The sequence below is a fragment of the Cebidichthys violaceus genome, unplaced genomic scaffold, assembly GCF_023349555.1.
Source record: "Cebidichthys violaceus isolate CVI_PGR_0920_01 unplaced genomic scaffold, fCebVio1.0.p SCAF_47, whole genome shotgun sequence".
Classification (NCBI taxonomy): Eukaryota; Metazoa; Chordata; class Actinopteri; order Perciformes; family Stichaeidae; genus Cebidichthys; species Cebidichthys violaceus.
The window spans coordinates 983,563-1,000,401 of NW_027176672.1; the positions used below are offsets into that span (position 1 = coordinate 983,563).

The window sequence follows — 16,839 nt, forward strand, 5'->3', positions numbered from 1 at the left end:
AGTGTGTGTGTGTGTGTGTGTGTGTGTGTGTGTGTGTGTGTGTGTGTGTGTGTGTGTGTGTGTGTGTGTGTGTGTGTATGTTCCATGAAAAGACAAAGAGAAACACGCTCGCACACGGAACCTCATGACACGTGAAGTCTGTTGTTGGACAGCGCGTACTGAAGGAATCACAACGTCTGTTTATTGATGATATGCTTCACTGCTGTTCCACTGTTTGCACAATCCATGTTCAACACACTCACTGCTGCTCACTTACAGAACGACAAGAAGGAACTCTGGGGCACAAAGAGAGGGCATAGATGTCAGAGCACGGTACATCAACACGAGTGAGTCTACATGCACAAGGAGGTCCAATGACCGGCTCTTTCTTTGCTACTTCTGCTTGGAGGCTGGTGGCTGATAGGAGCCGGGTACCGAGGGGGGGGGCAGAATGAACAGTTTTACAGTACAGTACTTGGTTTCCATCACATCACCAACATGAGAGAAGCAGGCAGACGGTCGCTATCCTAAGAAAGAGAGAGGAGTATATGGAAACGGTTTATTGAGCTTGTGTACAGGGGGAGATATCGAGGGACTGAACCTGCAGCAACAGGGTCACAATCGAGGCCACTTGGTCCCAGTCTGGCTGCTTCTCGTCTGAGCGGAAACGTGGAGGATCAGACTCTGAGTAGAGGTCTCGAGGGGTCCGGAGACTAGTATCACCTTTATAGAGGACGTATGGAGAGAGAGAGAGGGTCTGACAGCGGGAGCATCAAGTGGCCAGCCACAAGGGAACACGTCTCTTTGTCTCTTTAATTTAAACTTTCCTTACATTGCACTATAGTATACATACTGTACAACACCCACTGTGTCCCCAGCAGGAGGGAAGAGAACGGAGGCTTCTTACACTAACATTCAATACTTAATAAACACGGGAGGGGTCTCTCTCTCACACACACACACACACACACACACACACACACACACACACACACACACACACACACGCACACGCACACGCAAATGGAAAGACAGACAAATAAGATTTAATGCTTCACAACACAGTCGCATAATGTACAAGAAACTTCATCTTTTTGAAAAACAAAAAAAAAACCTTCTTCAGCTATATTACAAATAAAACATTTAGTCCTCTCCGCCGTTTAAAAACACTTAAGATATCCCAACCACACACACACACACACACACACACATATGGTGGTGGTGGCGGCTTGATAGCATAGTCCTCTGTCCTGTGTGTTGGAGAGAGACGGGGCATGAAGAGAGGAGCTGTGTGGTCATGAGGAGGAGATTGAAGTGGCAAAGGAAGGATCGAGTGGTCCTTTCAAAAGTGGAGAGAAATGATAAAAACAAAACAAAAAGTGCCAAGGTAAAGTGAATTCAAGTAATTGTGTGCTCTATAAACACAGGAGAAGGAGGGAGGGGGGGGGGGGGTGAGAGTCCTGTGGCTCCAACATGGCCGCTACTGGCTCTTCCTGTGTTCGTTCAGGCTCGTCGACGCGTCCGCCGGCGTCTCGCCGCGGCCAGCTTTGGAGAGGACGTCCACCCACTTGGCCTGAAGTTCTGCATCCGGGGCACTTAGGAGCAAAGTCTGCTGGGTGTGACTGAGGCGGAACGCGTGCTTCACCTCCGGCTTCTCGCCTCCCGACGGCGGCGGCGCGGCGCTGACCTCGAACCCGGGGAGAGGCACCGCCCTCGCGCCCTTGGAGTCCTACAGAAATGAGCGAAATGAGTCGATCAGGAGAAATTCTTTCAATATTGGGTTTTTGTCTCTGCGGAGAATGCATTCCACCAGGCATGTATAATAAACCCCGCCCTCCTCTCTCCCTTCCCCCGCTTTCTTTCTGTATAATCAGGAAATGCTCGTCCAACTCCCATTAATCCTAATCTTTGGAATGGCAGCTTTCTGCGGCGGGATTGGGATATTAGTCTTGGAAATGAACCCGGGGGAGGCTTTAACAGAACGACTTCCCTTCTGTTCCATCCGCTGTGAACGCCAGAGCATCACAGTCTTTAGCAACAAGCCCTCCAAACATGATTGCTCTGAGAATCTCTATTTCATTTTGAGCCATCGTGTAAACCACTCGTGAAACGCATCTCCTTGGCGTGTCCTCGGCTGATTTACAGCTGAATGCACGGCCAAGATTTCAAGGAACCGCTTTAAAGGTCCAAAGAGTTGCTTCGTCCGCTAAAACTAAAAGCCTGACCCCACAGAGGAGCGGCTGCACCTGAGGGCAGATTCAGGACAACCAAATCCTCCTGGCCCAAATCTACAGAGCACAGACAGAGCGCAGACAGAGCGCAGACAGAGCGCAGGCAGAGGGCAGACAGAGCGCAGACGACCTGGCGCAGGCAGGATCGGATAGATCTGACTTACACATGCACACTGATGTCCCCATGCAGGCGCTGCACTGTACAGATGTTTGGCTTTGAAAGGAGGAAGGCTAGATCATCCTCCTGTCTGCAGACGTGTGTGTGTGTGTGTGTGTGTGTGTGTGTGTGTGTGTGTGTGTCTCTTACCTGTCCACTGCTCTGTAAGTACAGCACCAGCGGCTCAGCCTTGCTGACAGCCACCCACATCTTGGACCAGCTCTTCCCTTTCTCCTGCACTTGAAGGTGGCCACATAGCAGACAGTTGTCCCCCGTCAGAGACGTCTGTCTCTAGAAAAGACAATAGAGAAGCAAACACGTCAAAGACACCATGCTGCAAATACTGTTTGTGATTATTGATTTGAAAGAGCTTGAAATTGAAATCCATCCGAATCGTATTTTGGGGATTTGAGCTTGATGAGCTCAGGTCTTCTGCTGTTCACCATTACGAAACAACAATGTAGGACACAGTGAGATTTGTGGACAGGTGTCGTCCCCCTTTGTCTAATCCCTGCACGGCACACGGCGCCCCCATGTGGTGACTACTCTCACTGCAGACAAGCTTCTCTTGTAGGGGGAGCGGGTCTCCTCACTGAAAAACACAACCTAAATAAACCAGAATCCTACGAAGAGGATGGTTGTCAGCTCTTCAGCGTGACCCCGTCCCAGACGGACCGGGACAGACGCCTAAAGCTGCTGGACTGTGGAGTCAGCGGAGACGCCTGGTCCTCCATAAGCTGAGATCTCATTATGATATTAGTCATCAAAGAGGGATTAGTTGATCTTTCAATGTGAATCTGTGTTGTACTGTAAGTGTATATATGTGTGTGTGTGTGTGTGTGTGTGTGTGTGTGTGTGTGTGTGTACTCTGATTTCAGTGCACAGGACTTCAGAAGCAAACTTCTGTTCTCCTTTCTGTTGCCAGCAGCGCAGTCTGGCTGGTGAACCCCGGTTCACGTTGACTGTTGCTATACCGGGATGAAGAAGAACAGTAAACTGCTCTGCACATGCTGCTAAATGTGTGTTCTTGTGTGTTTTTGTTGTAGTTTTCTTTTGTCTCACCTCAGGCGCTGCTTTCCTCTTCTGCTCGCTGACACCGAGAGACTCCAGGCTGGCGCTGGCTTCGAAACACTCCGGGCACACGCGGCTCGTTTTGTTGTCCAAGGTCTTTGAACACTTTGCACAGATGGCCTGCAGGACGACAGAGAGAGAGGGAGAGAGAGGGAGGTAGAGAGAGAGGGAGGTAGAGAAAGAGAGAAGGCATTGAGAAGCGGCTCGCTTGTTAACAGTTACTTCTCCTCCCTTTCGTATCAATGCTCGAATGTCTCTTCTCACCGCTCCACAGGACTTGCAGTGGTGTTTGCGCTTGGTGAAATTGAAGCTCTCGCTGCAGCCTTTACACGTTTGCTTCTCCTTCTCCTTTTTCCTTGAACTCTTCTGGAAAATATGAACAATAAAAAAATCACACGTCAAGGTCTTTCGTCTGTTCAGTTTCTGCTCAACTGGAGGAACGTCTGGCGGCTCGTTTTCGGTTCGTTCTTCGCTTGCCTGGTCGCCTGTGTTCCATTTCTCTTCTCTATTAAACAGGACAGAGACAGACTACCCGTCTCTTAAAGACAACACGTGGAGGTCAGGTGGAGGAGTCCACCGGCTGTTAGATGGTTATTATTAATGCACTGAGGGACAGAGGGGAAAAAGGGCCATTTATCAGACAAGCAGTCTGTTTTATTGAGGGTGAGGTGACCCTAAGAAAGGACAGAGGCACTGTTAGTTTAAGAACGTCCTGTTTTAGCCCGTAGACGAATAGTCATGGTGTTTCCACTTAATGAGCCGGATTAGGACTCTTCACAAGGTGCAGTCAGCCTGAAATCTGCAAATTTTTTCTTGTAATTTGATTAACTGTAAAGTAGTTTGGTCGTAGTAATTACAAACGACATAATAAAGCCAAACGATAGCTTCCTTTAACCAACACCTGCACCGCATAAGCCTGAATAAATACGTGCTTAATCAAGTTACTAAAACAACACACAGACAAAGGGAGAAAGGGGGACACAACAGGGACCCACATCTTTATAGCCCTGGATTAAACCGGGCCCTGTATAAGGGTACTATATCTGTGAGATGAGAGACTTCTTTATGTAATTTATAATCTAATAACACACTGTGTAAACCGGCACTCCTCCATTAGTATGAACCCTTTATAATGCGTTTCTCTTGTAGTGCAGCATCTCACCCTCTCATGCAGTCTTTCACCGTCTGAGTCGATGGACGTGTTGCTCCAGGGACCCTGAAGAGGAGGAAAAAACACAACGCACTGAGCACCAGCAGCCTGAAGCCAGACATCTCCACCACTAGGTGTCAGTCTGGACCTTCTGAAGCAAGTCCTCCGGCTCGTGTCAAGTTACGTCTGGCCGGCGTCCAGCTCCAGTCAGGCCCAAAGTGGGTCAAAGCAGATCCATAAGAGTTCTGTATACACTTTGACTTGGGCCTTCCCTATTAGGTCATGAGAGGGTTCTGGAAGAGGAGACTCACAGACGGCACGTGTGCAACTGTCACGGGCGGAAAGAAAGGCCTTCTTTATGTGTGTGTTTTGTGCGTATGATCCGACCACATCCGTAGATGTGAGGGCAAACACAAAGACCAGACTATGACGGACTTGTTCCCGTGTGTGCCGTGAGTCAGTGCACAGGGCGACCCACTAAGCGGCCGATCAATGAACCGATTGATTACGGGAGAGAGAGAGAGAGAGAGAGAGAGAGAGAGAGAGAGGAGACTGACCGGTGACTCGGGGGGGTGGTCGTCTTCCCGGGAGAAGGAGCTGTTGAACGCCTTATTGAACGTTTCGCTGTTTTGTTTGTGCCGTTCGATGGTGGCCAGGATCACCTGAGAGGAGGAGATGGAAAGGGATTATTGATCATTGATCATCGGCATTTGAATGCGCATGTATTCTCTCGTGCGTACTTGTCATGAGAGTAAATATAAATGTGTGCAGAGTTGCAGCGTGATATGAAAGTGATGTTTTATTTCCTACAGAGACTGTGACTTGGTCTGGGAAGTGAAAAGGAGAAGATGGAGGGTGGTAGAAAGCCAACTTTCCTTTCACTGCCTGATTGAGGAGCAAAGACAGCGTGCTGCGTGGACGGAGCAAAGCATCATGGTCCTGCAGCCTCACAGCCAGAAGCCAGAGACGTTCCTCGCTTGTAGAGCGTAAAATACCTTCTTCGTCTCTTTCCAAAACCTTCTAAGTGTACATTCCACTGTCCATCGCTTTCCCGAATGCTCCCCTCTATTCCCTGCATCCCTTCTCTCATGCTCACACACAGACTGAAGACAAACATCCGCTGTAATACGCCCGCCTCCCCCCCTCTCCCCGCCTGTAAAAATGTTTTAATCAGCTTTACTCCCGCTGTATAATGTGCTAAATGGGCAATAATGAGCGGCTTTTATTAGAGAATATAATTTCCAAACACACTGAATGAGTGCAGGGAGGAAAATCTTTGCTAATTCCATTCTGTAATAAAGCAGAACTACCAAAAGGCACAGCGTGTGTGCAGGAGAGTGTGTGTGTGTGTGTGTGTGAGAGAGTGTGTGTGTGTGTGCATAATGTGCGTGGGTGTACGACTGTATCCACGCGAACATGGTGTGTGTGATACTTGCCTGAATCCAATCTTCTTTCTCCTCAGCTGTCCTGCAGAGCAAATAAAAGACCAGGAGATTCATTTATTCCAACATTGAAATAGCTTCAACTATTCAAATATTCACTTCAAATAGTGCAAGACACTATGAAATTAATGCATAAATAATCATAATCTGAATGTGTGTGTGCCTGTTTATTTTACAGTCTAGGATTTTTCAGCAGCAGCTAATTGGTAACGGCTAATAGGAGCTAACTAGCTATATGTGGTAGCAGTTGCCGGACATGCTAGCTAGCTAGCTAACCGGCGAAGCTGACAGCAGCGGTTAAAAGGTTAATTCAGAGGCAAGGCATGTTTATTTGTATAGCACATTTCAACAACAAGGTAATTCAAAGTGCTTCACATAAAACCATGAAACGCATCAGAACATGAGGCAACAGCTACATGTTTCTCAGAGAAACACGGACAACAAAATCACTATAGCCAACAGGAGCTAGCTAGTTAGCTCGCTTGCTAGCTTGTAGTTGTCTGAGAGGTGACTGGTGACGACGCGGTTATTAAAGAAAACGTGACATTCATTTAAAAATACCATCTTTTAAATGGTATTTTGGTGAATTGATTCTGTTTTTTGTTACTTTTAAACAGAAAAGAGAATTATTAAATAATTTAAACAATTTATTCAATAACATAAACATTAACTGTTTATTTAAAAATAATAAAACATTTATTAATAATAATTGTAATAGATAGAAGAAGAAGAAGAAGTTGAGTGAGTAAATAAATAAATAAATACATTTTACTTTATTTATTTATATGATTTTAACATAATGCATTATTTACTATTATTCATATTTAACACTTGAGGGGCTTCCATACGATCAAACTGCATTTTATATAGAAACGTTCTCTGTAGTTTTTCTCTGGCGGCTGACACACACGTCTTTACCTCGCTTGCAGCTCCAGCGATCGCTGCTTGCCGATGATGGCGAACGTGTGAGGGAGGTTCTGCTTCACATTCTCCTGCACCTGAGGTCACGAGAAACAAGAGGGGGTCAGATTTGCAGCAAGCAGAACACACAGGAGGCGAGAGGAGAAAACAAAAAGATGAGAAAGCAGAACTTCACCTCCATTCCAGCGATGTCGATCCTCTCTCTGACGCTGAACTTCTGTCCCATCAGCCTGAGTTTAGGCACGCAGTATAGCACCATATTGTTGAACTAGAGCAGACAGATGATGCAGTTAATGAGCAGTGCAGATAACAAACACTCACACACAAAGATCCTCCAGCAGTCTGATGTTTCTCTAATTTAACACGTCCGTCCTCTCACCAAGTAGAGGTATCGGTCTTGTGCTGTTCCATTTTTGGCTGACATCTTCTTGATATGGCCTTCTTTGATGAGCTCATTGGCCGGGTTAACTATGTCCTCCTCTCCTCCGAGCCTCTCGTAAACCTCCAGCAGCTTGTGCATCTTCTCCTGAAGACACGAGGCGACAAGAGGATGAGGAGAGCAGAAGACACAAAGACTCAAAGACTCTTGAGAGTGAGAAGACATGCGGAGCTGAAAGCCAAACTCCTCCAGAAAGGGGTTTATTTTTCTCACCAGGTAAGACTCTCTCTCTCATTCATTCATTCATTCATTCATTCATGGGTCTTCCAGCAAGGCAGGAGAGCAGGTATTATACTTCATCATTAATTCAACACACTTGTCTGCTCGAGTTGTTTTTTAAGGATGTCATAAATACGAGTAACACGGCCAGACGGAGGAAAGAGATGAGGAGCGTTAAAAAGTCAGCCAGGCTTCCGCAAAGCTGCGCAACTCAAGGCAGGAAATGGCAACTTCCTGTCTGCACTAATTCGACTCGTTCACTCCCTCAGACGAACGCTTGCAAGGTTGTTGACCCGACAGAACAGCATCAGCAACTCCTCGATTGAGTAAGCTCAACGAGACGGCGGAAGAGTGTCGAAAGGAGTTTAGAAAGAAGTGACGACGAGAAGAGAAGAGAAGAGTGGAGCTGAGTTGAAGTCTTACCATTTTCCTGATTGCTGCATTGGAATGGTTAGCCGCTGTAGAGATTAGCTCCAGTGCCTCTGTAACAAGAGTTAAGATATACGTTCAGAATAATTGAGATCTTGTTTTAAACACAACTGAAACAAACCGCAGATATCAGTCAATCCCTCTTTTAAACACACATTTTTTTAATTTATCAAGAGGTCACTCCGGCTTCATTCTGTAAATTTACCAGGATCAAAGGCTTAAGGTGCACCGTCTCAACATAAAACACGCCGCATGCATTAGGCTGGCGTTTGGCCAGCAGCGAGCCCCGTGAGCACCTGAGTCAGCCATCTTAATCACGGCCTACATAAACAGAAGAGACACGCAGCCGCCGGGAAACCAGGTCCAGAACAGCCGTGATGAACTGCTCTTCAACTGGAGTGGATGAGAGAACACCCCTCCAACACACTCCAGACAACACAGTGCGGGGAGGTTAACGCTCAGGTAAATGGAAACACGTCGGATCATGTGATCCCTGTGATAAGATGGACGGGTCAAACAAACAGGACTTTCACCGTGGAGACGGCTGTTCAAGTACCGCGTGAAACCAAGTCCGCTTCAACTTCTTTTCCCTTCATTTTGTTGCAGAACTTACGTACTTCGGACTACGAAGAAGGACACGTTCCTGAATCCAAAACATGCTGCTGGATATCTTGCATTCTGACAAATGGCCATCAGGGGGCGACTCCTCTGGTTGTAATAAGAAGTCTGACATACTTGTGTTTTTGGTTTTACCTCCAGTAGCTTTGGAACTGTTCTTTTCTATGAGTGAGTCTTTTGAAGCGTAGGGCGACTGACTAGGCTGCTGTATTTGATGTGTTGGGAAATAAGATTGCATAACGTAGTACGACGCCTCACTGTGACGATATGCATCACAGAGGAACCATGGAAACAATGAATCATCGCATCACGTCGGCTAAATCTCTTCAACCAGCTCTCCAGCGACGCGGTGAAGAGAACCTTTGGCTCCTCGTACCATGATGTTCACGCCACATCGCTGATCAAAACAATTACAGGTGAAAGTTTGAATTAAATTAAAAACAGGTCGACAGGAAGAGAGAAAACTGTGACTGAGCAGCGCGTCTCACTCTCGGCGTCTTTCCGGTCCAGGGCGTCCTCGGGCAGCTTCTTCAGGTAGTCTCTGAGCAGCAGCTCGTAGCGAGGAATCCTCTGGACCGGCTCCAGCATGTGGTGCTGCAACGTCAGGTTCCCACACACATCCTGTTTCTGTTGGTTCAAACACAAAGCAAAGATTTGAACTGATACATCGTGGTGCTATGAGAGGACATATATCGTCTTCAGTCATCTACACGTGTTCGCTGAGAAAAACAGTTATGTATCAGAGTATTCTAGTCGTAAAAAACGTTATATACGTGCATGAAACACGGTAGAAAATACTTTGAATATACTGCTAATTCATGTTCAAGGTGTCCCGGTCAGGAGACAAACGCAGACGGCTACCTGTATGTTCTGGACGACGCTCTTGAACTGAGAGGACCGCTGCATCCAGGTGTTGACCAGGTCCATGGCTCGGTCGAAGTTCTTCACATATTCTCCGTACATCTTCATGAACGGAGCCAGTTTCTGGAGGATGTCTCCAATACGAGGGTTGGAGTCCCTACGGCGAAACAAAGGGAGGGGTGAGAGGGTGAATTCAGCGTTCTGTATCTTACAGAAGGGATTATTGTATTTAATACGATGGGTCGACTGGATGCATCCCACAACATTTTGAAGGGAGCTCAGCTTGTGTTTTATAGTCACATCATATTTACTATATCTCGTCTCGTGGCATTTAGGAAAGTTCAGTTACATCTCGGAGGCCTTTCCTGACAGCTGACTCGGCGTTTCTCGCCGCATTAAGTCACTTTATGTCGTCGCTTTTATAGATTAGGAGATAAACCTCAGTGGAGCGAGGGTAAAGGGTGGCTTTATCTGATTCAATTACATCTTTCCTCTTGACATAATTCATAAACAGATTAACGTTAAAAGTCACATCACCGTGGAGATAAGACAGGGAGCATTGACGTCGTTTATCTCCAGCACATAATTGGGGAATTCCAACAACTTCTTCCTTCTGGTGAGCGTTCTTCTTCAGGTTCACGGTTCTGAGTAGCTGTGCGGTTGCTTTTAAGCCTTTCTATCCGAGCCAACGCGCTTCAATGATTCCAGAAAGTAATGTGGGGAAACACAAAGCGACAGGTGATTTCCCTGAACGCAGCCCTCTAGAGGAGTCACCACGTACCGCGGGCGGCTGACGTTGGCACAATAGGGGCACAATAGGGCCACATTAGGGGGTAAATTTCCTGCCGACACCAAAATGGGTTAAATCTGCAACTCTGACACACAAAAACACTTCGCAACCCGACACCGCCGAAGACCGGACGGTAATGGGCTCCACTGCCGCCCAGCCGTCTGAGCTTTTACAGCCGACACCAGCCGCCTGAGTGACGGCACGCAGAGCTGAAGCCTCTCCAGGAGGACGTCGCACCGACGCCGTTTGGGGGACGTTTTCACTGCTCACCATTCTCCCGTGATGCGCGTCTTGAGCTCAGGCAGCAGGAACTTGTCGTGGAAGCAGTAGATGGAGGAGATGTTGGAGAAGATTCCTGTAATCACGTCCTGAGGGATTCCAGTCTCTGTGAGCTTAGTGCAAAATACCTGCAGAGAAAAAACAACAACATATGATTACAAAAAACTACAAATCTGGCTCCCGTTCATAAAGCAGGCCTGTAAACACAGACAGAGTCTCCAAGTTCATGTCAGATGGGATAAGTCGCTTCACCCATCACCTCCATCACCTCCATCACCTCCCACTTCCCCGTCAGTCACAGCTCAAAGCGACTGACACCATTGTTTTGTGTGAACGTGGCGTGACAAAAACAGGAAGTGAACAGCGAGGCGTCTCTCAGTAGTAAATCCTCCACCAGCGTTCTGTGACAGCAGAGCATCTCTGCACCACCGCACGGACGGAGCAAAGAGGAAGAGGACTCAACCGCCGCCAGTTCATCCTCATCACGAACACAAGAGAGAGAGAGCTAATAGAGGCTGAAACAACGTACACGATAACCTGTTTACATAAAAACAGAGAGCATGCTGGGAATCAAGAGGTCGGTTAAAGGAACAGAGAGCAGCACTCAGTGGCAGAAATGGAGTGTAATATTAATAAGTATGTTTTCTTTGGTATATAATCACCTGAAAACAAGAATAACCGTTACCTTAGAGTGATGTGTGTATATCTACACACGTAGCTGGCCGACATATTTACTACAGTAGCCCAGAAAGGACAAACCAAACATTTGCATTTTAACATTCTTGCGTCGGCCTCCTACACACTCGACACACGGTCGTGTCGGTCGGTTGCAATCTGCAACCTCACCGCTAGATGTCGCCAGATCACACACACACACACACACACACACACACACACACACACTGCACCTTTAAATCATTTGTTAAGCAGAACTTTCACTTGTTCCGGCTACTAAAACGTGAATTCTTACTCCTAAACTTGTAAGAACCAGATGCAGCGCTGCTTAAAACTCTCCTATACTGTGTGTGCATTGTTTACGGTGCTATATTAATCATGTGTGGTGCTGAGTTCTCCATCAACGACGCCGACACAGCAGCTGAGTTTGGTCAGTGTCATCGAGCCCAAACTGTTTTTTAAAGAGATTTCTAATCATAAACCGAGTTAAGAGTCAGGAAATATCTTTAATCCACAGGATTACAAGTGGTGAAAGAGGGCAGTGTGAGGGCATGACACACACACACACACACACACACACACACACACACACTAGTATGTTCTGCTTCACATAGTGGACACACGTGCTCAGGTTTTTGTGGTGACAAAGCTGTATGTATACACACTGCACATGAATAAAAATAAAACTCTCACACACACTCACACACTCACACACACACACACACACACACACACGTTTCTCACATGATGGTGCTTACACTGCTCTGAGTAATCCAGTCAACAGAGGAAGGGGTTGTTGTCCAGTGGATCACACAGGGCCACTTTTAATCCAGCTCAGCCCTGATCTCAATCACTAAGACCACGGAACATTTAGGAGATTGAAATGTGGACCGGAGGACTTCCAAAACACACTCGCACACACACACCGACGGAGAAAGAGAGGGAGAAAGAGAGGGAGAAAGAGAGAGAAAGAGACGGAGAAAGAGATGGAGAAAGAGAGGGAGACAGAGAGAGAGAGAGAGAGAGAGAGAGAGAGACGGAGAGAGAGAGAGAGAGAGAGAGAGAGAGAGAGGTTACCTGGTCGAGGAGGTTCAGCCGTTTGACGTAGGCCTCTTCAGTGTGGAGAAGCTCTTTGGCGATGTTCAGGAGGTTCTGGGTCTCTGAGCCCTGAGAAGAACAGACACACACCGAGGATGAGGCACGAAAACCCAGAAACAAACAGTCCACAGTGTCTCTGAGGAACCCTCCGGTTCAGCACCAACAGTTCAGACGGACGGGCCAGAAGAGTTTATGTGACTAAATTACAAGAGTCTCTTTGATTTCTGTTGTCTAAACTATTTTAAACATCAAGTTGATTGAAATAAAACTAGCTGCTGATGTCACCGGTCAGAGGATGGGTCCTTCCCATCTTCCCATCTTCCCTCAGCCCATTCCTTCCTTTAATCTTCCTAAATGAATATTCTAAAAAGGCTAAATGATGAATGAAAGCTGCTGTAGTCCTCAGAAAACAACACTCACTCAGGAGAGAGTGGTGGATCTGGTGCTCCGGTGAGTATCTACAGCAGTGTGAGGTCGTCTCAAAATAAACTACGGTTCATTGAAATGAGGTCATTCAGTATTCAACAATCAATACAGAGATGAGCTGCAGTCAGGCTCTGTCGACACACACAACACTCGAGAGTCTGTTGTTGTTTTTAAACGGGATTTCTTGACAATAAAGAAAACTATCAGCTGACTGATCCTTTAACGCGAGCGGCTGAGGCGACAGCGTCCGGAGCAGATTACCGTAAAGCGACGTTCACAAAGCTCGCTTCTAGCCGGCGGTTTGGTTCAGCCGTGTGAAAACGATGTTATTAGCTGTGAATGTCTCCTTCTCCCATCGTGATTTGATGACATCAAAATGGATGAAGATTAAACAATAGAGAGGTAACACACACGCACGCACGCACGCACGCACGCACGCACGCACGCACGCGCGCGCGCGCACGCACACACACACACACACACACACACACACACACACACACACACACACACACATCAGGGCCATGGCAAAACATCAAGCCTATTGCGACAAGGTAGGTTGCATAACTGCTGTCTCCCACACACACACACACACACACACACACACACACACACACACACACACACACACACACACACACACACGCACACACACACATCAGGGCCATGGCAAAACATCAAGCCTATTGCGACAAGGTAGGTTGCATAACTGCTGTCTCCCACACACACACACACACACACACACACACACACACACACACACACACACACACACACACACACAGCAGCACAGATGGGTGTTTAAAACTTTCACAGATCATGCATTGTGTTGGAGTCTACCAGCTATTTCTACGCAAATACGCGAAAAAGAGAAACTCCACATTTGTCAGCGTTCGCAAAAACAAAGAGAGCTTCCAGCCTCTTCACCTCCTGCAGCGCTCATCAACACAAGCCACATCCTCTGTGAGGCCGTCACCACGCAGCCATCAGCGTAGTGACACAAAGAACCAGAACACCCTTCCTCTGTCGGCACTGCAGCGTCCCATCAGGAAGCGCTGGAGAGCGGAGATACCTCTCCCCAAAAAAGGCCGCTGTGTGTGTGTGTGTGTGTGTGTGTGTGTGTGTGTGTGTGTGTGTGTGTGTGTGTGACATTGGTGTGAACTTTGGGTGTGTTCTACAAGCATCACAAACACTTCTGCATTCACTTACTGCAGCTTTGGTCTGAGTTTCTGTCTTTGTTTGATACTGTTTCGTCTTTCTGTCATCACCTGCAGAAGCACCCTGATGCTTTCATATCAGGAACTGCGTGTCTCCAAAAAGAGGACGCATCGACAGCACATTTAGGCCAACGGGGAATATTACGCGCACGGCTCGAGGTATCAGTGTTGTTTATGATCAATAGTCGCACTGAAGGACGAGAGGAAAGGGAAACGTTAGCTCGGCGGTGGGGAGATATCCGTCTCTGCGCTCTTTCATCTAGCGGCCATCACGAGCTCCGGTTACAGCTTTCGCTCAGGTATTCATCCTTTTATGTAACGGCAGAGCTGCTTTTAGATACGAGTCAGTCACTTGTGACCGCCGGAAACGAGGCCGCAGCGGTGTCTGACGTCTCATGCGGAAGTAGTCTTTGAAAGCGTTCACCCGGGCTGAGGTAATAATAGACACGAGATACTTTTTCCACCACTTGAAAGGACGACTGACTGTCTGAGATGAAGCTGTTTGAACTGTGCTCAACTCAAACATTCCTTAAAATCACGACGCAACGTGAAATATAAAGTGAGAAGGAAACACAGCGACGGCCTCGGAGGCCTTCAGGTTCACGGTCGTGACGTTGAAGCGTGCGAGCTACTCACTTTGTGCGCCTCCGAGTGTGCGTCCGTCAGATACCCGGTCTGCGTGTCCGTCAGAGAGTGTATCTCTCCGCTGCTCCCCTCGTCCAGGTCGCTGTCCTCGTCCTGCGTCGAGTCTCGCTTGTTGCCCAGGGTAACGCAGCAGGACACGCTCTCCGTCTCCGTGACGCTGTCGTAATGGTCCTCCTCGTCGATGGCGTCCTCGTTGGGGAACGCCTCCCCCTCCGCGGCGCAGGACGGGCTGTCGATGCCGCTGTCCCGGTTGGGGATCTTCCCGTTCTGCTCCGAGGAGTCCGGATTGTCCAGGAGTTCGCGGGAGGAGCCTTCGTTGTCGTGGCAACCGACGCCGTGGGCGACGTCGCAGTCGTCCAGCGGGGCGTCGTCCGAGCCGTCGACGTGCGCGGAGGCGGCCAGGCGGGAGAGTTCGGACGCCCCGTGAGTCCGTTCGGAGGCGCCGAGTGCGAGTTTGTCCGCGGGGGAGGAGTCTCCTGCGACCTTCGCCGCGGGGTCCTGGCCGCAGGAGGAAGTGATGTCAGACGCGGAGTCCATTCTCAGACACAAGTGCAGCTGGGACCGAGGGAGAACCCCCAGGATGGGAACCCTGGAAACACAAATAACAAAAACACACATTATTATTAATAATGAAAGTCTTTCAGGTTTTCAGACCACATGAAGCTTCTCTTCGCACGTCGACACACACACACACACACACACACACACACACACACACACACACACACACACACACACACACACACACACATTTCAGAACCATTACAGAGCAGAATGTGACCGAAGGTCTCACCTTGAGTTCTCAAACCTCTCGATGAGCAGCCCCACCTTCTGGGCCTCTTTCTGCAGCTGCGCTCCCAAGCCAGGTGGGGTGAAAGCGGGCTTCGGTTTAGGCGGAGGAGGGGGAGCCGGCAGGGGTCTGGAGGGCGGCGGAGGGATCCTCTTAGGCTTCTTGTCTTGCCCGAGGGCGAGCAGGTGCGAAGGTTTAGGGGGCACTACGGACGCGGACGTCCAGAGGAGGCAAGAACAGCAGAGCGAGAGAGAAGCGTGAGGCTGCAGACATCAACAGAAACGATCAGGTGACGCGTAGAGGTCCAAGTGAGAAAACCTCCATGGCTGAATTCAAGTGTCGTTTAAATACATGAAGAAAGACGAGACAAAACTCTCAAAAAAAAAGGAACAAAACAAAGTCCAGGATAGAAACAAATAGCAGCGGTGCAGAGCGAGAGACCAACACCGAGCTTCAGCTATCTGCCGACTTCCTCATTTCAGAACAGGATGCTGAGGCGAGTGTGAGCGTAACTCACCGCGCTTCCAGTTAGAGAGAAGAAAAAAAAAAAAAGCACAGACAGAGAAACACCGTCTTTAAAATGCAAACTGCTCTCATGCATGCCTGCACCCCGCGGGCTCACAAGTTCACCGTCTAGTCGCTACATTTGCATATATTTAGTTTTCAGAAACCTAAATGTCTGAAACAAGGACATGGTGTGTTACCATGAATAATGTGAGAGCTTCCTCTGCGTCACTGAGGAGACTGAGTGGTTCATTGTCTCCTGAAGGTGAAGATGTTCACAGAGTCCTTCAGTCGTATGAAGTTAACTTTAACATCTTCTGACCACAGGAGCCGATCCAGGAACTCGCATTGCAAAATATCCAGAGTTACTACTTCATCCTGTCAGTATTAAAGTACTACCATTATTAGAACTGTGCTTAGAAATAGAGCAGCTCATTCTGCCAACTGGTAAAATACACAATATGAATAGATTCCTTTTCTTTACGCTCATTATTATTCTGATATTTAAGTTTTGATAAAAGGTATTTTCCTACTTGACAGAATACGTTCATTTATAAAAACCTATTTATGTTACTGGTAGTTCATTTGTATATATCTTTAAACAGACTTTTTCAAGCACTTTAAAGGGATTTTGTTCTGGGATGTATTTGCAACTGTATGTCGGTGAAATAAGGAGGACGGTCTTTGTTCTGATCCTGGTTCCTGGGCTTTGAGTACCGGCACAGAGAACACATCAGATGTTTGATTGATGAGCTGCACGCCTCGCTGTGTGGAACACACTGGGATCGTTCCTTTATGTGGAAGGCAACATCTGGCATACATATTGACTTCCTGAATTGCTACCTATTATTATTACTGACACCAGCAACTTGGTAACAATAATTCTTCAAAATTAACA

The 16,839-nt window shown here is 47.8% G+C and overlaps 1 protein-coding gene across 1 annotated transcript in view; it reads right to left on the bottom strand.

The window, feature by feature from the left end:
- Positions 1–141: 141 nt before the first annotated feature.
- fgd (faciogenital dysplasia) overlaps positions 142–16,839 on the bottom strand; it is a 46,692-nt gene continuing 29,994 nt past the window's right edge. The window contains exons 3-19 of the mRNA XM_068729613.1: positions 15,441–15,642; positions 14,639–15,236; positions 12,339–12,428; positions 10,578–10,714; positions 9,518–9,674; positions 9,145–9,283; positions 8,033–8,091; positions 7,331–7,477; positions 7,127–7,219; positions 6,949–7,028; positions 6,025–6,055; positions 5,146–5,250; positions 4,601–4,654; positions 3,703–3,804; positions 3,430–3,558; positions 2,518–2,658; positions 142–1,708 (exon numbers count right to left, since the gene is read on the bottom strand). Coding sequence (XP_068585714.1) covers positions 1,460–1,708; positions 2,518–2,658; positions 3,430–3,558; positions 3,703–3,804; positions 4,601–4,654; positions 5,146–5,250; positions 6,025–6,055; positions 6,949–7,028; positions 7,127–7,219; positions 7,331–7,477; positions 8,033–8,091; positions 9,145–9,283; positions 9,518–9,674; positions 10,578–10,714; positions 12,339–12,428; positions 14,639–15,236; positions 15,441–15,642 — 2,513 coding nt within the window. The 3' untranslated portion in view covers positions 142–1,459. The remainder of the gene's footprint in view (positions 1,709–2,517; positions 2,659–3,429; positions 3,559–3,702; positions 3,805–4,600; positions 4,655–5,145; positions 5,251–6,024; positions 6,056–6,948; positions 7,029–7,126; positions 7,220–7,330; positions 7,478–8,032; positions 8,092–9,144; positions 9,284–9,517; positions 9,675–10,577; positions 10,715–12,338; positions 12,429–14,638; positions 15,237–15,440; positions 15,643–16,839) is intronic.